Source organism: Convolutriloba macropyga, chromosome 7, assembly GCF_964194025.1.
Source record: "Convolutriloba macropyga chromosome 7, txConMacr16.3, whole genome shotgun sequence".
Classification (NCBI taxonomy): Eukaryota; Metazoa; Xenacoelomorpha; order Acoela; family Convolutidae; genus Convolutriloba; species Convolutriloba macropyga.
This window is the reverse complement of record NC_134474.1, coordinates 74,050,847-74,077,717: the sequence shown is the minus strand read 5'-3', so window position 1 is coordinate 74,077,717 and position 26,871 is coordinate 74,050,847. Positions and strand designations below refer to the sequence as shown.

Here is a 26,871-nt window from a genome sequence, read left to right as displayed (position 1 = left end):
AAGTCCGTCACAGATTTTGGTTCAACTTCAACAGTTTCTGATCGATAACACTTATCTCTCACAAAAATTTATCTATCAACCAAAATTGGCTAATCAAAAATCAGACTAATCAACAAGTCAAGCTGCCAAAATTAGAGTATTGAAACAACACGTGGCTGCTTGAGGAAAAATTAGTAAAGTTGAGAAATTATTGCTATTTTTAGTGCAATGCATGCGTGAAAAAATAGCTAATTTTACGTGGAAAACAACTTGAAACATTTTAAATAAATTTTTCATGATAATTTCACCATTATATTATTTAGTTCGCTCTGGAATTGAAGAACAGTTGGCAAAACCGCGTCTAATAGTTTAAAGAATTGACCTGATCTTTTAGAAACAAATCTCTAGTTCAAAAAAGCTTCTTTTTATTAAATTGATGCGACTAGGTTTATATTGAGCGTATGTTCTGATCGAAGTTTACGATTCCAACAAAAACTCAGGCTACCATAAAATTAATAACACCCTAAATTGGTGGGTAAGAACAAACAGTCCTGTCTGCTTAAAGAGAACTTAATTTGAGTGAGCAATTAATGTTGTTTTTGAGTGAATGCGTGAATAAAAAACCAGCTAAACTTCACGTTGAAGAGAACTTAAAACTATATTTTCAATCTAATCTCCTCGGCCATTTGGCTTTTTTTATTCTTTGGGTCGCTCTGGAAATAAAAAAAAAGATTTGGGGAAATTGAGTCTAATTTTTTAAAGAATTGACCTGATTTTTCTGAAAAAATTCTACCTTAGAAAAACTTTTTTTAAATATAAATTAATGCTTGAACGAACAGGTTTGTGATGAGCGAGCCCACAATAGCTATCCATCGAAATCAGTTTACAAACTTCACAAAAACTCACATCCGTTTTCAGGCGTGATCAAAAATTTTTATTGTAGTGAAAAAATCGAAAAATTAAGCAAAAAATGTTAACTTCCTGTTTGAAAAAATGTGTGCTTTAGAGATTTCAATTGTCACTGTTGTTTTATTAACAAAAGCGCAGACTTGACAAATTCATTGAATACGATATTTTGACAACGAATTTCTGCAACTTCTAACCAGTGAAAAGAAACTTGAAATCTTTTGATGAAGTTTCTTAATGAGGACAAACGATCCCAAATATCGTTTCAAAGGATTGCCCAATTATTTCAACTAAATTCCAATATTCCTTGGGTATTTTTCCTCTGAGATGGGTTGTCAAACTTCAACAGAAAGACAAGCCACTAAAATTCTAATTGAGGATGGAGTTGGTTCCAAAGTGGATCAGAGCAACGACTTAGTTGACGAAGAGGAGGACGTGGGTGGAATTCCCGACTCCCCAAATGCCTCTTCCCGGGAACTTACATTTTTGTTGCTGGGAACGTCACAAAGTGGGAAAACGACTCTCTTTAAGGTCAGTTTTGTTTTACTGAGTATCCGGGTCGAGGTTTTTCGGTAAATTTTTGTAAGAAATGCGGTGAATGCGGTGAATTTTTGTAAGAAATGCGGTGATTGCGGTGAATGCGATGAAAATAAAAATTTCACCGTATTTCTTACAAAATTTCACCGCAAAATTCACCGCATTTGTTACAAAAATTCACCGCATCGACTTTTGTGGCAAAATAATGTAAGAAAAGCGGTGAAAGCGGTGAATGCAGTGAAAAAAAAACAATTAAATATATATTGTTTTTAATTGTTCTCAAACAAATAACAAATTCCTGTGGTCTTTTTTATGCGATGCGATTCTTCTTTTTGTCTGACCCATTTGAGTTTTCGTCCTCAAAAAGGGGGATAAACAGGTAGTGCCCGTTGGGCATTAAATGGCTGAGCACCTCTCTTAGAGCCTTACGTCTTACTAGTCTCTAAGTATAAGATTCACCGAATCAGTTTTGTTGAGACACTTTGAGGTTGTAAAGGGCGATTCCTAATCTGAAAAGTTTGACCCCTCGCTGTCAGTTTGAGAGCAATTCGCCCACGTTAGTCGGTTATCTTCATCACTTTGAAATCAAAACCGTTCCTCTAATGCAACTCAATTAGCCTATTTTGCAAGTATTTATCAATAACCCAAATAAATCCTAGAAACTTTTGCAAAGAAAGCGCGTGGAAACTCAATGCAGTCAACATCAGTACTGAGTTGAGAAATGTGGTTGATTTAGATGTTGCGGAGTGTGTTCAGTGCAGAGTCAGGTCCCCCTACTGTGAGTGAGAAACAGATGGTGCTGCAGGACATCAAGAAATACGTTTTCAAAAATGTACTCTTCGTCATTAAGGTGAAAACAATGAGGCTTTTAATGTCTCTATACCCGCGGAGACTGATAACGTAGTGTATAGGTACTGATTCATGATATTTCAATAGCAAAAACAGTATATCAATACTAGAACAGAGTATTTTCAGGGTTATTTTGTTTCCATTATGAACAGCATAAATGTAGAGTAGTAATTTTTAATTGGTCTCGAACAAAGTTTCAAGCAACTACTGTAAACGCTCTGTTTTTTAATGCCAAAGCTTGACATTTTCGACAATCCGAGTGACTCTTACGCCCTTGAATTTTTCGTTTTGCGTCATCTAAATTTCTCTATCATTTATAAGTGTCTCATTCACCCAGATGAATGCATCAAGTAATTCATAACTAAAAGTCAAATGAAAAATGAGCCAATGTTGGTGTAATTATTTCACTTTAACTTTTATTAGTGGTCATAGGGATTTATAAAACCCATTAATGATTAATGACGACATTTGAAGCGCTCCTAGTGAGCTAAGAGAAAAATGACTTCTGAACTCACTTATGGAACTTTAAATTTTATTAACATTTACTAGTTAGAGGTCAGTAGTGTGCAACAAAAGAGTGCCAAACTTATATACCCTAATTCCTGAGTAATAGAGTCTTAAGTTTTAATATCGAATATTAATTTTGAAAAAAACTCCATTCAGGTTTTTTCCTTGTAGAGCAAATGTGTCTCAAAAAATTACAGTCCAAATCTAATCCAAAAAGTCTGGTGGTCTATTAAAGGACTGGTGGTCGATCTGTCAATCTCATTTCTTTAGTTGTTTCAATTCATGGTAGGCCACAAGCGTCTATCGAGGCTATTTTCCGGCAATTTGCCGGCTATGTTTTTTTTAATTTTCTCTAAAAACTCACTCTTGTATGCTGATCATAGAAAACAAAGCAAAAATTCGAAACTTTTGATTACTATATTAAATTTAAGAGCAAAAACCCTCTAGCAAACACATTTTTGTTGGAGTTGATTATCATAAAAACAAACAAGTATTGTAATTTTAAAACAATACTAAGTTCATAAAATCAAACGTATTGTTACTACGTGCCTTTTTATCGCCCTTTTTAGGAAAAAAAAACAGAATGGACTAATTAAACATTAACAAGTTAATTGTGAAAAAATTGTTATCCAAAGTCTTTTGCGCAAAAGTGCGTTTGATTTCCAGCTTATTCAACCTAACAAAGTTTTAAGTTTCTCTATAATAAAACTTGATTCAATTCCGGTTTTGGTCAGATGTATTGTTTAGGTTTATAATTTCTTGACTAATCATTATTTAGTCTGGTGGAAAAATTTTTTTGGGCTTTTTATCTTGAGAAATGATATCAACACATACAGCCCGAGAATCCAGTGTGCAGTTGCTTTAGAATCTTTATTATTCCGTAAGCACGCAATTTACCAAAACAGCTGGGAAGATACAACTTTTCAAAGTTTTAAATTCTTTTTCTTTTTGACCCAATTCTATGCCCCACCCCAAATTTACCACTTGAACGCACTCCCCAATCGCTTGAATGACCGTTAACTAATCATGCATTTATAAAAATGTTATGTTAAAAGTTGAAACATGAATAAATTGCAAAATTTCAAAATTTAACCTCAACCGAGGAAAAAGTTCTAATCCCCGATTACTCAAAAACAATAAAAATTTTTTTGAAATCCCAGGTTGAGGTCGCGCTCGAAATCACCTCTGATCAGACCTTCCCAGACAAGTGGGACCTCTGATGAGACCGTCCCAGACCGAAGTGACCTCTGATCAGACGAGTATGCGCTCGAAGATCATTGTGCGCTCGAAGTGCGCTCGAAGCCGCCTCTGACCAGACGAGTTCCAGACCGAAGTGACCCCTGATTAGACAAGTTCTAGACCATTGTCCAGACGAATTCTAGATCATTGTCCAGACTAAAGTGCGCTCGAAATATTGTCCCAGACTAAAGTGCGCTCGAAATCACCTCTGATCAGAGAATGATTTTGAACATGAACAAATCTCTCAATATCGTTATAATATATTCATTTCATCTATCATTTTATCAATCTTATATTCAACTGACAAAAAAAAACAATCCTGAAAGTATTGTTAATGAAAGTAAATCGAAAAAAATGATCAAAAAATGATCAAAAGAGTATGCCATTTTTTTATGCTTTTAACTGAAAAAATGAACTTAGACAGCTCTGCATAAAAACGTCTTGATCTACTTTGATTCAAAATCTTTTCTTGAGGGGACCGGCATTTGTTATCAGCTGGACCCCTTGGTTCTGATCAAACCCATCAGATTTTCAGATGAAGTTCCAATCAGAATGCTGTTTTATTGTTGTCTCTTACCCGAGACAACCAAAGTCAGTAAGAAAACAAAAAAAAATTGAAAAAAATTTCGCTCAAATTGGTCTCTGGTCAGACTAGTGTGCGCTCGAATCGGCCTCTGATCAGACTAGTGTGCGCTTGAAACTGCCTCTGATCAGACCGTCCCAGACCAAAGTGACCTCTGATCAGACCGTCCCAGAACAAAGTGGCCTCTGATCAGGCAAGTTCCAGACCATTGTCCAGACAAAAGTGCCCTCGAAGCCTTTTCCAGACCATGTAATTCGAGCGCACCGGGAACATGTGTGCGCTCGAAACTCGTCTGATCAGGGGTCACTTCGGTCTGGCCACCTCGACCTGGGATGTGCTTAACGAGACTATTTCTCTATAAGTTATGCATTTTCCGCCTCAAACAATGCTTCCAATTTTTTTTAACGTATTGTTACTACGTGCCTTTTTATCGCCCTTTTTAGGAAAAAAAAACAGAATGGACTAATTAAACATTAACAAGTTAAGAATTGTGAAAAAATTGTTATCCAAAGTCTTTTGCGCAAATGTGCGTTTGATTTCCAGCTTATTCAACCTAACTAAGTTTTAAGTTTCTCTAAAATAAAACTTGATTCAATTCCGGTTTTGGTCAGATGTATTGTTTAGGTTTATAATTTCTTGACTAATCATTATTTAGTCTGGTGGAAAAATTTTTTGCGGCTTTTTATCTTGAGAAATGATATCAACACATACAGCCCGAGAATCCAGTGTGCAGTTGCTTTAGAATCTTTATTATTCCGTAAGCACGCAATTTACCAAAACAGCTGGGAAGATACAACTTTTCAAAGTTTTAAATTCTTTTTCTTTTTGACCCAATTCTATGCCCCACCCCAAATTTACCACTTGAACGCACTCCCCAATCGCTTAAATGACCGTTAACTAATCATGCATTTATAAAAATGTTATGTTAAAAGTTGAAACATGAATAAATTGCAAAATTTCAAAATTTAACCTCAACCGAGGAAAAAGTTCTAATCCCCGATTACTCAAAAACAATAAAATTTTTTTTGAAATGTGCTTAACGAGACTATTTCTCTATAAGTTATGCATTTTCCGCCTCAAACAATGCTTCCAATTTTTTTTTAAAAAATGCAATTTTCGGGCAACATTAGCTGCAGAGTCCAGAGATTTTTTGTATGTTTTTGAACGGATAAACAAAATTTTGCAAAGTATCTTAAATTTTAACCACCAAAAAGAACATTCACGTGATTTTATGCTGTCTTTTGTAAAAACAAAATTATAAATGATTCCTGTCCTCCCTTTTAAATAAATTGGGAAAACCAATGTTAAACGAGTCAATCAATCTTAAGCAAGTCTGTATGGGATACCTACACGCTGTCTTGACATTATTCTCATTTTGTGTCAATTTCAAGTCCAGCAACAACATTCGGCAAACAGTTTACCAAAACGCATTCAATCTTTAATTCAGATACAATTGAATCAAACAAGTCACATATGAAATCAAACACAATTGCAAGCCTTTTTAGCCTTCTCTTGATATTTGTTCTGACCCCTCTTGAGGGGGAGGAACTATATACTCAAACTGGTTTTTTGTTGTTCAGACAATTTTCCATCGATATATTCATCGTAGAGATTTGAGACTGGTATCATTAGAAAGATCGTCCAGCCTAGAAAATGGAATTAAAAAAAATTTAATTTTTGTTCTTCAAGGGAGTTATCGAGGTTTAAACTTCTGAGAAAAGTTGAGTGAATTCCGTTGTTTTTATTCAGATTTTCCAGAACTTTTGCCTAAGTTTTCGTCAATTTTGCAAAAATTTGTTAAAATTTTTAGGAATAGTGTTGTTGATTTTGTTTTCAAAGACAAAAAAGTGTCGTTGATCATTTTGATTTAATTTGTTTGTCAAAAATTTGGGCTAAATATTTCAAAATTCAGACTTTTTCATCAAAAACAGCAGGTAATAAGATTCTTCAGTCCACTTTGTTTAAATTTGCCGGAAGTACACCCCCAAACAACACTAATACAATCTTTATAGACTTAAAGGGGGCCATTCCTACTTCAACTTCTGTTGAAAGTGCTCTGTAAATAGAACTTTGCCGTTTTTGCTAACTTTAATCGTTGATTATCAAAAACGCAGAATTTATTTTGAGTTTACAACTAATAAATTATATATCTATGACATTCACAAAACTAAGTTTTCCTAATAGACAATAAAAACTAGCAGGGCTAGTTTAGGACCAATCTTGGACTATTGCAATCCAAAAAGATTTCGGATTGTAATCAGTCAGTCTTTTGTTTTTTAAAAAAAGTTGACTTTTATGTTTATTAAAGAACAGAACATATCAAATCAAAGCTCAGGAGTGATAGGTTCAATTGGTTTTATCAGCAGCTCCAGTCTAATAAGTTTGAATTTTAATAGAAAGTTTAGTGTTGTTTTGATTTATAAAAATAATTGATTTTGAATTAAATATTGGCTTAATGAACTTTTCCTCTACCTTTTCTTAATTTGGTCAACTTGTAGCTTAGCGTCAGCAAATAAAGAATGCTTCCTCTTTTTATTGATCTAAATTGTTTTCTCCATCGCGGTTTTAAGCCTAATTTTTTTGTTTTCTGTCTTTGATACTACTAGACTTTTTGTTTTTTGTTATTTGCCCATCTTTCAGGTTTTCTGGTTTTTCACATTATCACAATATTGACAGTTCTTACATCACATAAATTCTTATATCACGTTCAAAATAAGTCACAAATTAAATTGATTAAAGTCTTCCTTTAAAAAAATCATTGTTTTAACTGTTTCGACACTTTCTTGAAGAACTCAATTAATTTTTTTTTAATTTTGTCTTTAACTTTTGTCTTCATTTTATCGTTTTATTCGTATGGCATCTCCTGTATAATGACAGGATTCATAAGTTTTTCGAAGACTAAAAGATACGCCGATATTCTCATATTAGTAGATAGCTCTTAGCTGATGGTTTTTATGAATTTGAAATCAAATTTTTTCCAAAATAATAATAAACTTTTTAACTTCGCAATTTTATTCTTTCTTTTGTCTTTTTTTTACCTAGTCTCGTTAATAACAAGTCAAATATGATGCTATTGGTGTCAAAAAAGGTATGAAAAGAGATTGCTGTCGAAAAATCTAATATTTTTTAAAGAGTTCGTTATGACCTTACTGGCTTCGACACTGCTTTTTCACGAAAAAAAGTCAATTGATTTGGTTTTTGTAATATTTGACTCTTTTTTGTAGACGCAAGACTTTTTCTGCATAATGGCAAGTTGCACGGGCTTCTTTTTGATGAATAAAGGACCCTGTTTATTAATTTCATTTTCTAATTAATGGCCTTCTTGGTTTTGGAAGAAATTTTGCTTCGAAAAAAAATCAAAGTCTTACTTAATTTTGCGTTTTTTCTCTTTTGTCTATTTGTTACCTAGTTTTATTTAAAAAAGTTGCATAGTACAATATCATTGTTTAGAAGGCACAATCGAACATATTTTGAGGGCCAAAATGTGGCTTTACGGCTTCGATAGCGTTTTCTGGCTTGTTATAATTGAATTTTTGTTTGTTGTCATTTGTTGCTCTTTTAAGCCACAGAAAAAATTGAATAAGAGCAGAATTTAATTGTTTTCTACAAAAGCGTTGGTAATTGTAAATCTTTCGGATATTTTATTTGACTTCCAATGGTTAATTGTTTAAAAAAAACAAAAAAACGAACTTTTTAACCTTACTGTTTTTGTTATATTTATCTAATTGTTGCCAAACCTTTCGAGGGACTGCTCCCATATCTTTTCTGGTAATTTACAAATGATTTTTTTCAGTTTCAGTTTTATTTGACTGTACGTTGACTTTGTTATTAAGTTCTGTTTTTTTAAGCGGACATAAAGTTTTTGATGTAATTAATGTTTGTTGTAGTTTGATTTTGCTTTTGGTCTTAACTCTCTTAATATTGTCATATCTCATCAGTCCGATGCACCGTATTTTACTCCACTGAGTTATTAGCTTTGGAGGGCAAATTTTTGCTCATCCACTTTTTTTGAAAAAAAAAATCCTTTTTTTGGTTTTTGGGATTTCCAAAAATAATTTCTGGGTTTTTCTATCTGTTCTACATTTGGTAGACAATTATGCTAAAATTGTGGATGAGTGGAGTTGGTACTTTATGTAAGGTCGCACATTACCGAGCCGCCTTGTTTTCTTTACAAATCGAAGAATTTGAATTTTATTGAGGCGCTGTCTTTTTTTAAAGATGACAAATTGAAGTGATGATTTTCGTCACGCCGAAAAACGAGGTCGAGAGAAAAAGCAAAGGTTTTAAATTTTTTTCGCAATGATTTCATATTAGAGTTAGAAAACGGTGTTTAAACAAAAATTCGTTTATTTGATAGTTGTTTTTTGTTTCAATGCGTCATCTTGACATTGATCCTTACGGTTTTTCTTCAAATTTCTTGGATGTGTTTCTTTTCGAAATAGATTCTCTGACCCCTTTTCTGTTATAGTTATAATTTGTACTGAGCAATGAAAATTCTTTGAGTTGTTTGAGGACTTGTCATGCTATGTTTTCATTCAACCGTCAAGATTTTTCCTACGACCGACCATATGACCTCTCGACGGGGTTCAATTATGTTTTGTGAATTTGCTCATGCATTTTAACTGCATTGTGGGCATGGCGTTATTGTTCACTCTTAGAGGAGCAAGTTTTTTGGTCATTCGCGCGATAAAGTTTTTGGTCACACGTGACTTTTGGTCAAATCGCTCTCAAACATAACTTCCTCACTCTGAAATTGACTTTGCTTTACTTTAATTCAAAAAGGTAAGTTCAAGTGATTCTAAGTGAAGATTTGAGAGGACATAATAGAGGCAGCATTTTATTATGCAGATTCCTAAACAAAACATAGCAACTCAGCATTTAACAAAAGGTTCTTTTTTGTCTGTTTCTTTTTAATTTTCTGAAACTGCAGATCTACGAAGCTATTGCGGCTATTTTCTGGCAATCTGCCATCTATGTTTCTTCATTACGTCCATCTTTTTTCTATTTAACGCCCAAGTTCTCAAAAACTTACAGGAGCAATTTTGCTTCTGTCAATATCGTCCTAAAATAAATATAATTACTTTCAGCAAACTGATTCGTACTGAGATCTCGTTTTCACTCTCAAATGCTTAAAAAAGTGTTAGGCCACCTGCTGGCAAATATAATTATTATTGCAATCCCAGTTTCAGTAAACAATTGTTTAAGAGTTCAAATTTCTGAAAGAAAACAACAAATTGAAAAATGTCATAACCAGTTGGTTTTAATTTTTTGAACACGACCTAATTTATTGCACGAAGCTATGTTGTAGGCAACTTTATTGAAAAGACGCTCATTGTGCATTAGAAAAAGGGAATAACTTTCATTGGTCTATCGTTTTCGCTGACCATTTAATTTTGGTTCAACCATCTTTTTAATTGTTTTTGGTATTTGATTGATTATCTTTGTTTTTTATTCGACTGATCAATTTCTTACAAATATTCTCACTCCTTTGCCATCGGGGAAGTTGATTGCATAATTTTGTGGTAAGCTTGATTTAGTTTGCAGTTGAACTTCCTAATTCTGATAGTCGATGACTTCATAGCTGTTAATATTGAATAGTTTGTCAGTGCCGCTGTCGGCAGTTTTTCATGAAATTTATAGTGTTGGAAAGCAATTTCAGATGCGCTTGTATTTTTTTTTCGAAATTTCGACTTTTTCCTAAATAACGTTATTTATTAATAGCCGCACAGCGATAGCTGGGGCTATTATTGGCCTTCTCTTGGTTTTTTACAATTCAAAGAATTTGAATTGTATTGGGGCGCTGTCTTTTTTTTTTAAGATCTGTTCACACATTTTCACGATTTTTGAAGTCAAATTGGAGTAGTGATTTCGGTCACGCCGAAACAGGAAGTGGAGCGAAAAAGCGAGTGGTTTTGCGGCGTGAAATTTTTTCGCTCTAATTTTAAAGTAGAGTAAGAATACGGCGTTTGAACAAAAATTAGCTTTATCGGTAGTGGTTTTTTGTTCACATGCGGCAATTTCACTTTGATTTTTACTGTTTTTTCGATTTTTTGGATCGGATTTTTTTCTAAATGGTTTTTCCAATCCATTCATAGTCCGCTCTAGGTCTAGTTTTCTGTTTAGTCAACGAAAATTCTTTGAATTGTACGTCAGGACTTGTCCTGCTATGTTTTTTATTTCGTTGTCATGATTTTTGTTACGACCATATGACGTCACAGCCACTTTTTGTTCATTCGTTCATGCAATTTCAACTGAATTGCATGTGTGACGTCATTTTTCGCTCTTAGTGGAGCGAGTTCTTTTGTTCATGCGCGTGATTAAATTTTTGGTCACACTTGACTTACCTCACTCTCAAAAATGACTTCCTCACTTTGAAATTGACTTTTATTTACTTTAATTCAAAGAGATGAGGTCAAATGGGTGTGTGTCACTCTAAATGAAGTTTATTTGAGATCAGCTAATAGAGGCAGCAATAACTTTACAGATTTTTAATCAAAATATAACAGATCAGCCTTCAATGAGAAGACAAATTTTTTTGGTCTGTCTTTTTTACTGCTTTTTTAGACTGCCGATCTACGAATCTATTGCGGCTATTTTCTGGCAATCTGCCAGCTATGTTCAATTTAATCTCCACATGGCTAAGCTCTTTTCAAGGTCTTCTTTTGACTTCTTAAAATATACTTAGGGTTAATATTTTCAGGACAGAAGGCCGCTTTTGATCTATTTCTGATCAGATTTTAGAATTGCTTGGTTATCATTTCACCATATTGCAACTCAGACCAGTTCTACCTGAAGTGTCACCCATAATCCCAAAATTATTATTGGAATTATGTTGTTTTTAGTCAATGAAATCTCATGACATCTCGTTCGAACGTGAGTACAACAGACAGACTGCTATGAGGATGGTTCAGCTTCACCCAGAGTACTTTGAGAACGCTTTGCCCGCCCTCTCCAAACGTATTGTCACCCTATGGGATGATAAAGTAGATAGAACACTTTTTCTAATTATTTGGAAGTTACTTAACTCAACATCACTTAACACAGCTTGCTATCAACCGAAAAGAAATTATAATGTTCTGGTGAAACGCAAATTGAAATTTTGTGAAACATAGAAAATGGCCATTTTGACTAGTTTTTTGGAGGGAATTGAGAAAAGACAATCAAAACCCTTAAATTTTGACCCCTCTGATTGTGTTTGGCCGTTCCTTGAACGTGTGGTTTTTGATCCGAAGCTACCAATCAAAAACGCTCATCTGAAAGCCGATCAAAAACCGCAAATCAGTCAAAAATTATCGTTTCTTAAGAGAGCCGGTAAAAAATGAACTTTTCCCCACCAACACATGTCCCTTTTCACCTGTGTTCCCAAGTGGTAAGAGCAAAATACCTGTTTTAGGGTGTGCAGAAAACGTACCGGTTGCTAGAGGAGAAAAGACCTATCTGGAATCTTGACTACTTTGTGCAGAAGTTCCCAGAGATGACAGGAATGGTGACTCCGAGGGAGGAAAACAAGGACAAAGACCAGGACTATGTATTTGTACCCAACGAACAGTTAGCCTATAAGCGATCAGTTACTGCCAGTATCCCAGTGAAACGAAACATGAAACATGTAGATAAGATGTTGCTAAGATTTTTGGAACATTAACTTGGTACAAAATCTAGACAAAGTTGGTAAATAACCTGGCCAATTAAGTACCAATATTGCATCTAGAAAATTAAGTAAGATCTCATCAAGTAATCTCAAATTTCATCTCAGGCAAACTAAGACTTCCCAAGTTTCAAGTTTCCTAAAAAGTTAAGACCTTAATCGAAATTCTTGTAAAAATGTATCTGGAGGCATGAATGACCACATGTCTATTAGTTTTTTTCAACTGGCTAAGTGTTTTCTCGAAGATTGTCACGGAATGATATCAGTATAATGTGGTATCACAGTAGCCATTCTGATGGCTTTTTTGGAGCTGTTATCATGTATTCAACTATCCATTTGACTTCTGATTATCAATTTAAGAAATTGTAGCTAAAACGCAAAAAAACTGAAGATCAGAAGATTAAGGGCGTGAATGTTGCGGCCCCGGGCATGTCCATGATATTGCAACCTTCAAGACTATTACGATGAGTTTAAAAAACCGCCAAAATTGCAACATGAACTCTAATTTTTTGTTCAGTAACTTGAATATTAGACTGCTCTTTTAACAAATGAATAGAATAGAGAAATGTTTTGAAACAGGGCACATTACTTCATGAGTAAACAAAAAAACTTCAGCCAACAGAATGCAATCTTTTGTGAAATATGGAGGCTATACTACATAATTTTGGACGCTTTTATTAACCAGAGTTGGGTAAAATTACTAGATTTTTCTGGTGAAGATTTGTCAGCAATTTTTGACAGCACATTAAAACCTTTAAAATCCAATTTTCAATTGCTCTGGAGCAAATTTAGAAGCAATCATTGTAAACGTGTTGGTCGTTTTTTATGAAAAATTTTTTTTCCGTTGTGATTTTTCGAGTGACTCTTACGACCCTGACTTTTTGTTTCGCGAGATCTAACTTTTGCTCTAATAACAGAGTCAGCAGATGAACTCAAGTGACGGCAGTTCACTACTAAAACTCAAATTAAAACTGCACAGAAATTGTTGTATTATTATTTTTACCTTAAATACTAAACAGTCCCTGATTTTCAACTGCTCTCAAACAAAGGTTGTAGCAATTCTTTTAGTCTTACTGATCTTTTTAATGCAGTTTTTACGTACCAACTTTTTGTATGACTTTTTTTGTGTGATCAATTGACTTGCGGTCCTCAAAATTGAGCACCAAATAAAACTCATCGAAACCTTTGGGGAAGCGTATATCTTTAGTTTCCAATGCTTGCTAATATAAATTGGGAAACTATGCCAAGAATTACTGGTTTCTGGTTTGCCACAGTATTACTTTCAGAACCACGTCAATTCCTTGATTTTCCACTTTTTTTAAAAAAAAAATCACCTTTCTAAATTTCTTCTATTGTTTTGGTACTCTTCGAAGGTTCTGGAGACATCCAAGATAATTTTATTTATTTTCTCGAAATCCCGGAAAAGCACGCAAGATCTTGGATTTCCACGCGAGCATTTCCAATTACGCGAAAAAGATATCTGAATTTCATGCGCGGGGTTTTGCACTGGGCAATCACCAAACTACAACTGCAAGTTTCAGTTAGGCTGGTCATGAGGACCAGTGCAACATTGGAAACCAGTTGTGTGGGTTGCAATTTCAAAGGGTATCCCAAACGACAATTCGACCTCATCATGCTTTGAGCTGATGAGAAATTTTTGATCAACTAAGATCTCTAAAGGGATATCTAACTAAGGAATTTAAAATGTTCTGTCTTATAGAGACCTCTCCCGTATCCAGCAGACAACAATCACAATCAACACAGAGAAAGTGACAGTGCGTAACACATACAGTTGCAGAGTGATAGACATGGGGGGACTGAGAAGAGAGAGAAGTAGCAAATGGTGCCAGTGTTTCAGATACACCACTGCTGTCATGTACATGGTAGACTGCAGCACGTTCGATGTACCACTTCAAGAAGACTCAACTAAGGTTTATCAACAAATTGATAAAAATTTGCCCGAATCGCGTGCAAGATGCGAACCCAGTAACCTTATAAGGCGTCTTCAGTGCGTAATTATGGCTTTAAAACTGCACTGAACGCACTTAGAGTTGTATTTTAAAATGCGCTAAATGAGACGAAAAGCGCAGATTGATCTCATTTTTTTAGAATTCCGTTCATTTTTTGTTATATTGGCATAACTTTGAAGCTTTTTCCGCATAATAGTCAAAACATTCACGTGCACGTTTTAAAATGCCGAAAGTCTGCAGTGCCAGAAGTTAAAATGGCAGAAGTTGCTACTTAGCCAGAAATTGACTTTCGTTGACTTTCTTCATTTTAAAACGTGCGGTTTCGTGTCTTAAGCATGCGGTTACGTGACTATACAGAAGTCACATCGAAATTCTGACTTAATATCTCGAACCGCTTCGCGGTGCTCGATAAAAGCCAGAAGTTCTCATTATTTTTTCTACAAGTCTTTGAAAACTTTTGACAGTTCGCTGACACACAGACAGTTCGCTGTATATCTGATCTTTCATTCGGTATTGCACTTTTATAATTACTTTTCATTCATAACTCCCTTTGCTTCGTTCTAAAAAACGAATGTAAGAATGGAAACTTTTGCCAAAGTGTTTATCTATATATTGTCTAATATAGAATCGTCTGGTGGAAGCCTTGGAGTGTTTCGAACTGCTTGTGAGCAATAGATTCCTGCAGGGTGTCTCATTCATCTGCTTCCTCAACAAACAAGACGTCCTTCTTGAGAAAATATGCGAGAGGAAGAAAAGGATCTACCACAAGTCGGTTAGGATTTTACTTCAGCTGAGGCCTAGACCTCATATAAGACACCTTTTGATAACCTGTTCTCACAGAGGGGCATTTCCGGTTCTATTATGTTCCAAAACTTTGATGGCGACAATAGTTAGAGCAAATTCTATTCGACTTTAGACCTTCGAGACTTTTACATGACTTGAGGGGACGATTATCGTCTATTCTTTTGTCTCAACAAGCGTTTCAAGTACGCAAATTTATGCAAATCTTGTTCATGTTTATGCTGCCAAAGATTGAAGTCCAGATTGAGGGCATAGATCAGATTGACCCCTGAGAGGCCGTGCCAGACCAGATAACAGCTGACTAGACCGTCCAAGGCAAAAGTGATAGCAGAACACGACGTCGTCTATTTGTATCTGCTTGCACTCATAGCCACTGTTGGCGAGACAATATCAAACTAAAACGATTGGTGATAAGGCTGTGTTAAAACAGTTTCCAGATTTTTGTCTTCTCGAAATAATCTCTAATAAGACCTAATAAACTCGTTTTTAATAGCTGCGGAGCGATAGCGTGGCTAAAATTGCCTTCATTTTGAGTTCTGCCTGCTCTTTCTGTTTTCCTTGTGATCCCTTAGTATCATATAAATATATTTAGCTTTTCAGTGTATCATAATGTTTGTCAGCTTATGGACTTCAGTTCATAGTTTTTTTGGTAACTTAAAAAACTGTTTTAAGATTTTTTTTTGAATTCTTGAATAATGCATCTATTTGGTCTTTTCTCGTTCTCTTCGCCCAATCGAAATAACAAGAGACACTAAGACTTTCAAAGAGAGGTGAATTTTTTGAGGTATGGTTTTGTGTTGTGCGGTTTTTAAAGATTTTCAGTACAGTTATGTAACTTTTTATCTTAATTTGAGCCCACTAACTTTCAAAAAGACTCTTAATTCTGAGAGATTTCTATTTTTTACGCTTTTTTAAAAGTATTCATTGTTTTCTGCAAATTCTGTGTTTTGCATGTGATTTTTAAAGATTCTCCATAAGAGTTAGATAAAATGTTTGGTGTATTGATGATTTTTTTCTACACTGTTTTTTGAGAAATTATCTTTTTAAATTCTTTAATAATAGCAACCTCAGCTTCTATGCCGGCTATTATAGCGCTCCTATTTTTTATAATTCAACAAATTTGAATTGTAATGGAGCGCTGTCTCTTTTTTTAAGATTTGTTAACGCATTTTCATGATTTTTGAAGTCAAATTGGAGTAGTGACTTTGGTCACGTCGAAACAAGAAGTAGAGCAAAAAGCGAGCGGTTTTGCAGCGTAAATTATTTTCGCTCTTATGTTAAAGATCCGTTTTATATTGACATGCGGCAATTTCATTTTGACTTTTACTGTTTTTTTGATTTTTTGAATCGGATTTTTAATGGTTTTCCCAATGTAGTATTGTAGTTCCCAATGTTCATTCTAGGGCACGTTTTTTGTGTAAACCAAATTTCACTTTTTTGCTAGTGCTCTTTTGTTCATATGCTGCATTTTTTGTTGATTTTCAGTTTTTGTGAAATTTTTTGATTTGATTTTTTTAGAAATGGTGTTCCAAGTTCGCTCATAGTCCCCACTAGGTCTAGTCTTTTGTTTAGTCAATGAAAATTTTTTGAAATGTATGTCAGGATTTGTCATGCTATGTTTTTTACTCCGTCGAATAAAATTTTTTTGCTTTACCTTAGTTCACAGCTTTTGAATCTTTGCGACAATTTTTTGCGTGAAATCTTTTTGACTTCTCTAGGCTAGTTTCACTCTTCTCTCATTGAGCTAAAAGTGTTTTTAGACAACAGTTGCTCAGCAAAGCAATTCAAAATGAACAAAGTCGGTATCAAAAAACAAAACCGGAAATTGAAACGGGATAAACTCATAGAGCCCGGTTTTGGTTGCCCGTTTCTCGATCTTGTTTCTTTTATGTCTTAGTTCCTGTTTTAGTCTCCAACTGTGACTTCCGCGGGAAACATGAACCTGTTTTGTGATTTTTGCATTCCAGGTTGGGTTGTTTGTAGCTGACTGTTTTTCCTCTACTTTGTTTTTTGAACTGAAACTCTTTGATTTCCTCGGAATCCATTAAAAATGTCCAAAACAGTATTGGTAAAAAGAAAGAACAGTAAAAGTCAATGACAACAGAAAATAACAAAATCCTTTTTTTCTTTTTTCTCTTTTTTTGGTAAAACTCGTATCTTATATTTTTTTCTCTCTCGCTCAGATATGAAGAACCGCTGAAGTTAAATATAGCTTAGGCTATTGTTTGTGTGCGGGGGATTGTTTTGGCCTGTGTATTCGATTTTTTATGAGTAAAAACTGATGATCAACAAAATTACAAAAGACGCTAGCGTTATAAAAGAATTCATTAATCTTCCTGCAAAACATGAGATCACTGCCGCAAAAATTTGACGGGTTTAATGTTTACTTGAAAACCATGGAAATGAAACCTGACTTGTTTGCATTACAGAAACTTGGCTTTCTGAACAGAATTCGTGTGAAATTTTTAATTTGGATGGTTACCATCACCTCCTAGTAGCTTCGAGAAAAACACAAGGAGGAGGCCCAGGTCTTCATGTGAAAGAGACCTTTTGTTACCGAGTGGAAAAGAACCTAACAGCAAACAATCTGCAGACCATTAGTGTTGCGGTGCAACTGAAAACATTTAAACTATTAATTTCTTGTGTATACAATCCACCTAATGCTGGAATTTTTCAGATTTTCGAGATGCTAGCTCATTATCTCGATGAACTTGTTGTGCCACCAGAAACTCATCAGACTATTTGTGATGATTTTATTGTTAGTTTGATTCAAAATGGAACTAAACGATAGCATTTGAGAAACCTATTGAACCGAAACAACCTAGATATTCCAAAGATTTTAACATCAACTAGGGAAACTGCTTCCTCAAAATCATGCCTGGTCGTCGATTTTCCATAATTCCATTGAAAATAACACCGGACCAATCGGATGTTTCAGATCGTCACACTGTACTAGCAAATTTTAACACAAATTTTAAAGTTAGCTGCAAAGAATCAAATAATTTTGCGAGAAATTGGAAGGCATTAGAGAACAAATATGCGCTCAAAGGGGCCCAGTAATTTCTAGGAGGAAAACTGGAAAATCTCTCCAGGACCAAAAAATCAAATGATGATATCATTCTGTGAGCTTCACAGTACTCACATGATAACGCTAGACAAATTTTGTCCCATGAAAAAAGTAAAACCTAGCAATAGAAAAAACTGGATAGACAATGAAATAAAAAAGAGGCTACTAAAAAGCAACTAATAGGAAACATGAATGAAACAGATTCCGAAAAAAATAAGTTGCATACAAAAAGCAAAGTACTCTTGTAAAGAACTTGGTAAGAAAAAAAGATAGACTTTCTGCCAAGAAAAAAAACACGCGGAAAGTAGGCGATGTACAAGAGAATTTTTCAACATGTACAACGAATTAATGGGGAAAACACAAAAACCAGAACAAGATATTGCCACCTAAAACCATGTTGAAAACCTCTATAACTTCTTCTCGAATATTGATAAAAAACTTTCGTCTGAAATTAAACCCTGAAATTAAACCAAACTACCTTTAAAAGACAGCAACTCTTTCTCTTTCAGCAAAATCACCAAGAAGGAAGAAGAAAGGTACTGCATAAAAATCGACCTAAGTACTGCTTAGACTGCTATGCCCTAAACTACACATTTCTAGAAATATGTCTGATCTGCAACCCGTTTGGAACAATTGTTTCATAGATGCATTATTGAAAACTATTTTCCTGATGCTTTAAATATTGCCAAAGTTGTACCCTTACACATGGAGGGTGACAAAAATGAGCCTAAAAACTGCAGGTCAATCTCCTGGCTACAATAATCCGGAAGATTTTTGAGAACTTAATCTATATTAGGTTGGTACAGTTTCTCGATCGCAATCATTTTCGGACAAACAAAACTAATGTGTCTTGATGCACGTTTCTTGACCTAAAGAAGGTGTTCAACACTGTTGATCACAAACTTTTATTACAAAGTTGTTATTGTTACGGTTTTCGTAAGGAAACGTATAAGCTTATTGAATCGTTCCTGAAAAACAGAAAGCAATACATTCAAATTGGAACACCGAAATCTTAGTTGCAACTTGAAGAAACAGGTGTCCCACAAGGGTCATTTCTGTTCCTTATTTATATCAATGACATCAAATCAATGCAGAAAGAAACAGCTCTAAAACTGTATGCTGATGATACAGCAACTATAACAGGAGGTAGAAACAAGGAATTACTGAACAATCATCAGTTAGCACTAAAATATACAAATGATTGGATAAAAGAAAACAAACTAGTCCTCAACGCAAAGAAAAAAAACGTGCTCTTTTGTGATCGACGGAATGTTCAGTTTGAAAAGGAATTTAATTTGGTTAAAGAAACGATTGAAGCAGTAAAGCCGTACAAATATTTAGGTGTGATTATTGATTGCCAATTAAATTTCCAACATCATATGTCCTATGTCGAAAAACGCCTTATCAAGTTTTGCGGTCCTTTCTATAGGCTCAGGCATCAAGCCAATATTGCAACATGGAAACTCTGCGGCTCAACTTTCAAAAATGTGCTAAAAAATCTGGAAATCTTACAAAACTTTTAATTAAAATAGTTTTCTACAAACGATTTTTTGAATCGCTGGGCTCATTGAGAGAAGAAAATAAACTCTACGCTGTTAGCGAACTTCACATAAATGAATTTTCCAAAACTGTGATTATTATCCTTCGCGCGAATGCAAAATTGCATCTTTGTCAAAATTGTTGAGTGGTCAGGATCAAGCAGTCAAACTTGTCAAGCAGTCGGTCTAAAAAGATCTAAACTAGTAAACGCTCATGCGTAAAAACTTATTATATACAAGTTTGAGAAGCTTATTAAACCTAGTTTTTAGAGTCGAGACAATGTTTGTAGACAAAGTAAAAAACCTTCAAGAAAACGAAATACTTAAACTTGCAAACAACTTTTGAGACACTTTCATACTGGAAAATGATCAACTAATGGAATCACTTTTTAATAAAAAAACAAAACTGCTGGTTATGGTTCTGGTTTTGTTTTTTTTTCTCTTCTGTTTTCAATTTTAAAAAAAGTTTGTTTTACCCTTAGTGAATAGGTATTGATAGTGAAAAATTTTCTGCTAGAGGCACTTAGAAACAGGTTAGTGAGACCTAATAGTGTGCTCTTGGTTGGTGCAATTGCTATTGATTTACCCAATAGTGTTCTATTTTTGTAATCATTGTAAAACTAATGAAAATGGTTCTGTACCAACTATAAACAATTTATCATAGTTGCCATCTATAATGCTAATTGGTATTTATACTAGCTCAAGTATCGTCTCACTATGAAAACGGAGTATGTTCAACTACCGGATGACATCAAAAAAATTTGCACTTTAAAATTATTTTTCTACAAAAATCATTTTTTTCGTTATTTTTTTCTTTTCTTTCAATCTCAATCGTGGTTATGGGAATCAACGACGGCTAATTTCCGGCAATCTTCTGGGTAAGTTTTTCTTTCTCGATTTTTTGTACACTCAATTTGAAGCATTTTGTTGACTTTCCACGCTTGGCACTGACGTAAGGACTTTGCTGTTTAGGTCATTAGTAAGTTAAGTTCTTTGGATTATAATTAAGGACTTGTTGTGTTTTTTTTCCTTGTCAAGGTTTTTTTGCGATTAAAAGAGGTCACGCTTATTTCATACCAGATCTTGGGTGCGTGATATCATTTTTATTTTATGTGCAGTCTTTATCTTTTTGTTTCTCAGGATTAATTTTTAGATCACATTTGATATATATCACTCTCAAAAAAGGCCTGCCTCAATTTGAGAATGACTTCATCTTTCTCTAAGTCATCTTTCTCTAAGTCTTTCTCTGACTTCATCTTTCACTAAGATATTTTCTTCTGCGTTTTTGTTATTCTAAACGAACGTTGTTTGAAAGGAGCTAGTAGAGGCAACGGTCACTTATACAAGCTGCTAATCAACAAATGAAAACTCTGAAATTAATAAGAGTACGAGAAACTTTTCGTCCTTGGCTGGTTTTATTATTATCTTTATCCAGAATTCAGATCAATGAATTACGCGATTGCAGCTGTATTCCGGAATTCTGCCTGATATGTTCAGTTTTATAATAGGGGTCAAGAAGGTAAAATTTGAAGTAATTCAACCCACAAATGGTGATTTGTTTGAAAAGTTTTCATTGCATTCATTTTTATTACGTATCAGATTTATTTCAAACAGGACCTGCAAAATTTAGAAATGTATATTATGTGATTGTATTGAATTGAATGTGTTTTATTGTTGACGTCATCTTTAACACAGCAAAGCATCGAATATTTTGCTTCCTTGCTAGCTCTTAAACGAATTGTGAAGCTATTACTTTAGTAATGAGCGTTATCTTTACACAACATTCTTACTTGATCCTTTTCCAATTCTTAAACTTACCAATTTTTGCGTGATCTACAAACGAAAAAGATCGATCAAAAAATTATGAAGATGACAATATTGCCATATAAAAACAATTACCAATATTATTTCAAACCACGTAGTCAATAATCTTCTCAGCTGCCGGCAGAAATTCGTGGAATCATTTTGCTGTATAAATGTTTGTCCATGAGCTGATTGAGTTCCTTCCGACATTTTTTTTTTGTTTTTTCTGTAATTTGTTTTTTGTTTCCTCCATATTTTTTTTTCAAAACAATTGAACAATTTACGTTTTTGCTGCGACAGTTCGACAAAAATTTTTTGTCAGCATAGACTCATCAAAAATTGTGGAAATTGCTTACTTCTTTGGGAGCCATAGAAATTTTTATGGATACGATTCACCAAAACTGTTAAGAGGACCTAAAGTCATAGTAAGGGGTAAATTATTTGGACCCCTCCCATTTTCAACATTCAACACAGCGAAGTTATGTCGCTTGTAAGTTTAAGACAGCTATAACAAAAACTAATACTCTCCCCGGTTGTTTGAGGGAAATTAGTACACTGTTATTCAGTAATGCCTAGTCCAGAAGACCGAAAAAAACGACGCAAGAACCTTTCTATGTGTTCAGTTTTCCACCCAAAAAAAAGAAAAATCTCAGTATTTTTTGTCTCTTACAACTGGTCTCTGTAATTTCATATATTCAGTACATTCCATTTTATACCTAAAATCATTGTGGGCATGTTCGGTTTCAAACGACCGAAGTCGGTTTTTCAAAACAGAAATTGAGTTTCTTCATTCATAATGTAGCGAAATGTTATGATAATAGCAGCAATTTCCAGCACATCTTTTGGAGACGTTTTCTTGGAAAAAATTGAAAAGTGAGTGAAGATGAATTGACTGTCTGTCTTATTTAGCTAATTTATAAAAGTAGTTGGACAAATATAAGATTTTTTGTTTTTTTATGTTTTTATGTATTTTATGTTAAAAGTTTTTGAACTTTGATGGGGATTTAGTTCATTAAATCACACTCACTGTGCCTTTATATAATCATGAGAAATTGAGTCTAGTGGTTTGAAACCGATCATACCCACGGTTTCTCACGTGTAAGACCAAACATACGGAATATAAGAAACATAATATACCGGCAATTTTCTTACGTTTATGAATTGCTCTCAAACGAAGTTTGTAGCAATTATATTAGTCCTGTCGGTCTTTTTAATGCGATTTTTCGCTTGAACAATTTTTTGTCTGACGCATTTGACTTTTCGTCCTCAAAAACGGGATAAACAGGTAGCGCCCAGCAGGCATTAAGTGCTCTTAGATACTTTCAGCTCGCTAGTCTTCAAGTATGCAATTCACAGAATCTGTTTTTAAGACTTATACTTATGGTGTGAAGGGCGGTTCTTAGAGATTGACCCCCCACTGTTGCCACCCCATCAGCCCTCCGGTGCACCCTCCCTCCCCCCTCTACGCTCACTTACGCCCCTTCAATTAGCTAAAGCTAGCCTCACTAAACCGTGCCTAGCTACTTACGAAGCCAATCACTCGCCGGTCGTTTGAGAGCAATTCGCCCGACGTTACTAGGTTATGTTAAACGACGGTTTATCATCTAGGGTTTAGAGGTATAGGGTTTTGAATGTAGGTGGGTTTCGTGGGCTACTCTAAATTTGAGATGGATGATGAGGATGGGAAAGACATTGAGAAGGTGGTGAAGAGGTTCGACTACCCCGAGAGAGACATCATCGAGTTCTTCAAGACAAGGGCATTCATCAAACATATGTTCCAAACCATATTTGAGGTGAGCCTCCAACGGTTAATTCCAAAAACAATTTCATGCAGCAGAGACGATCATTTTTTGAAACAAAGGTTTACACTGTTTTTCACCTGTTTCAAATTTCATTAATACAATCAACGTTGATTTTCAATAGATTCAACGATAAAATCAACCGTAATACAAAAATAATATATTGTATATTCGACAACAGTGAAAAAATTAGGACCTTCTATAAATATTTTTGGTCTAAGTTAACTTTGTACAGGAAACTTTTACATCATCTATATCGATGTATATGAGCAACCAATTGAGTTTTACCCTGGACTTGACCCCCAGACAAAATCAGCACTGAACCGTAGTATTTTAATTCTGTTTTTTTTTACATTGACCAATATTATGATCATATCATATGTTTGAATTTTCATGGTAAAATACAGGACAAAAAAACTGAAGAATCAAATTGACTTCGTTATGGTATAGAACCGTTCTCAAACACATTGCCCAAAATTACAGTATCTGGTTCTCCACATGATGAGTTCAGAGCCTGATTAATTCCGAACAATGTCAACAGAACTTTTAACAACCCCAGTCAAAATAGGACCGTTATCTTGCAAGATCTTGCAAGATTCTTGCAAGAATCTTGCAAGATTACGTAACATCTTGCAAGATCTTGCAAGATTCTTGTAAGATCTTGCAAGATAACCGTCCGATTTGCAAGAGTCTTGCAAGATAACCGTCTATCTTGTAAAACTCTTGCAAGATAACCGTCTTGCAAGAAGCGCCGGAAACGTGCCTTAGCTGCTGCATGGGCCTCTTTGGCTTCTTTGAAGATTAGAGAATAGGATTCGACCTATTCTCTAACCGTCAAAGAAAAGAAGAGAGACCCTAAAATTGCTAAGGCTAAAACGTATAAATAGGAACATCATCTAAATGCGCAGAAGGGGTCACAGAAAGGGCAGGGGTTTTTTTGCGCTGCAGCAGGGGTCACAGAAAGGGCAGGGGGTTTGTGTGCTGCAAAAGAAAGCAAACAAATATAAATAAGAATATCAGCAAAACACAAGCACATGAGAGGGGGCACAGAAAAGGGCGGGGGTGAAGCACGAAAGAAAAGGAGCGAAAGAGAGAAGGGTGGGGCTGAACACACACAAACAAAAGAAAAGCACATAGCCATAGGCGAAAGGGGATGGGAAGAAAACAGCAAGGGGGAAAAACAGAAGAGGCGAGCGAGCGAACAAGCGGCGGCGAACGAACAACCGGCGGCGAGCGAGCAAGCTAAACCGAGCAAACGAAGACGAGCGAACGAGAACGAGCTGGCAGAACGAGCAACCGATGACGAGCGAGCGAGAACGAGCGCGAAAAGGAGGAAGGAGAGTGCTGAAGCGAGCGAGAGCGAAACGAGAACAAAAAACTCACAAAAAAAGAACAAAAAACAAAAAAAAATTGCCCGTAAGGCAGAGCACGCGCAGGCGCGCGCGCAAGCGAGAGAGAGAGAGAGAGAGAATGAGAGTGTGTGAGAGAGAGAAAGTGAGAGAGAGAGTGGGAGAAAGAGATTGTGTGTGTGTGAGAGAGAGAGAAAGTGAGAGCGAAAGAAAAAAGAAAAACGAAAGAAGGAAAGAGAGAGAGAGAGAGAGAGAGAGAGAGAGAAAGAGCGAGAGGGAGAGAGAGACAAAGAAAAACAAAGAATAAAGAAGGAAAGAGAAGAGAGAGGAGGGAGAGATGAGAGAGATACCGAGAGAGAGAGAGAGAGAAAGAGTGTGTGTGAGAGAGAGCGAAAGAAAAACAAAAAACGAAAGAAGGAAAGAGAGAGAGAGAGAAAAGAGAGAGAGAGAGAGAGAGAGAGAGAGAGAGAGAGGGAGAAAGAGCGAGAGAGAATGAGAGTGTGTGAGAGAGAGAGAGAAAGAGCGAGAGAAAAACAAAAAGAAAAACGAAAGAAGGAAAGAGAGAGAGAGAGAGGGAGAGAGAGAAAGAGCGAGAGGGAGAGAGAGACAAAGAAAAACAGAGAATAAAGAAAGAAAGAGAAGAGAGGGGAGAGAGAGATGAGAGAGATACCGAGAGAGAGAGAGAGAGAGAGAGAGAGAGAGAGAGAGAGAGAGAGCGAGAAAGAGAGAGAGAGAGAGAGAGAGAGAGAGAGAGAGATACCGAGAGAGAGAGAGAAAGAGTGACAGAGGGAAAACGAGAGAGAGAGAGAAAAAAAAAAGAGAGAGAGAGAGAGAGAGAGAGAGAGAGAGAGGGAGAGAGAGGCAAAAAAGAGAAAAGAAAGAAAATCAATGATCATTTTTATTGGATTTCATCACTATATGCGCTCAGAAAACTGGATGTTTCCATCATAGCGCATCTAGGAAACCATAATTAAAACAAGAGCAGAAACCGCGAAACAAGAACGACCAAACAGTATAATCAACGAGAAAAACAATCCGAAATTTATAATCATTGATAATGAGTTCTGTGGGATTTCATCACCGTTAGCGCTCAGAAAATTGGATAATTTCATCATAGCGCATCCAAGGAACTATAATAAAAAGCAAGCGAACCCGCAAACCTAGGAAGACCAAAAAGTATAGAGACAAAGAAGAGTGAAGAGAGCCAGAAAAAGAGAGGCAAAAGTGATAGCAATATATCCGAAATTTGTAATCATTGATAATGATTTCTGAGGGTTTTCATCACTGCCAGCGCTCAGAAAACTGAATGTTCCCATCATAGCACATCTATGGAACCATAAAGGAAAAAAAACAAGCAGAACCTGCAAAACAAGGAAAACCAGAAAGCCTAGGGACAAAGAAGCCACTAGAGAACCAGAGAAAAAGTAAATCAGACAAACAAAATTGAACAAAAAAACAGCAGAGAAGAAAAACATGAGAGAAGAGAGACCACAGGAGAGAGAGAGAGAGAGAGAGATGCCAAAAAGAAAAACGAAAGCAGTAAATCAGAAATTTGTAATCATTGATAATGATTTCTGGGTTATTTCATCACTGTCAGCGCTCAGAAAACTGGATGTTCCAATCATAGCGCATTTATGAAACAATAAAGAAAAAAACAAGCAGAATCTGCAAAACAAGGAAGACCAGAAAGCATAGGGACAAAGAAGCCACTAGAGAACCACAGAGAAAAAATAAATCAGACAAACACAAAACGAAAAAAACAGCAAAGAAAAACATGAGAAGAGAGACCACAAGAGAAAAAGAGAGCGAGAGAGAGATGCCAAAAAGAAAAACGAAAGCAGTAAATCAGAAATTTGTAATCATTGATAATGATTTCTGGGTTATTTCATCACTGTCAGCGCTCAGAAAAGTGGATGTTCCCATCATAGCGCATCTATGGAACCGTAAAGAAAAAAACAAGCAGAACTTGCAAAACAAGGAAGACCAGAAAGCATAGTGACAAAGAAGCCACTAGAGAACCAGAGAAAAAAATAAATCAGACAAACACAATAGAACGAAAGAAAAACAGCAGAGAAGAAAAACATGAGAAGAGAAACCACGAGAAAGAGAGAGACAGAGAGAGGCAAAAAAGAAAAGCGAAAGAAGTAAATCAGAAATTTATAATCATTGATAATGATTTGTGTGGTAGTTCATCACTGTCAGCGCTCAGAAATTGGATGTTCCCATCATAGCGCATCTATGGAACCACAAAGGAGAAAACAAGCAGAACCTGCAAAACAAGGAAGACCAGAAAGCATAG

The 26,871-nt window shown here is 35.4% G+C and overlaps 1 protein-coding gene across 1 annotated transcript; it reads left to right on the top strand.

Moving 5' to 3' along the window:
- Positions 1-1,019: 1,019 nt before the first annotated feature.
- Positions 1,020-26,871, top strand: LOC142343127 (guanine nucleotide-binding protein G(q) subunit alpha-like). The gene is made up of 8 exons (XM_075394815.1): positions 1,020-1,416; positions 2,159-2,272; positions 11,443-11,583; positions 11,994-12,148; positions 13,966-14,176; positions 14,841-14,987; positions 23,062-23,217; positions 26,761-26,871. The coding sequence occupies exons 1-8, from the start codon at positions 1,213-1,215 to the stop codon at positions 26,869-26,871; spliced, it is 1,239 nt and encodes a 412-aa protein (XP_075250930.1). The 5' UTR covers positions 1,020-1,212.

What these genes read in the sequence shown, in the direction of transcription:
- LOC142343127 (XM_075394815.1), top strand. Translation starts at nt 1,213, where the DNA reads ATGGGTTGTCAAACTTCAACAGAAAGACAAGCCACTAAAATTCTAATT. An exon ending in GTATTTGTACCCAACGAACA is followed by an intron (nt 12,149 to 13,965) that starts GTTAGCCTATAA and finishes TCTGTCTTATAG; the next exon opens with AGACCTCTCCCGTATCCAGC. An exon ending in TGTTCCAAACCATATTTGAG is followed by an intron (nt 23,218 to 26,760) that starts GTGAGCCTCCAA and finishes TTTGTGTGGTAG; the next exon opens with TTCATCACTGTCAGCGCTCA.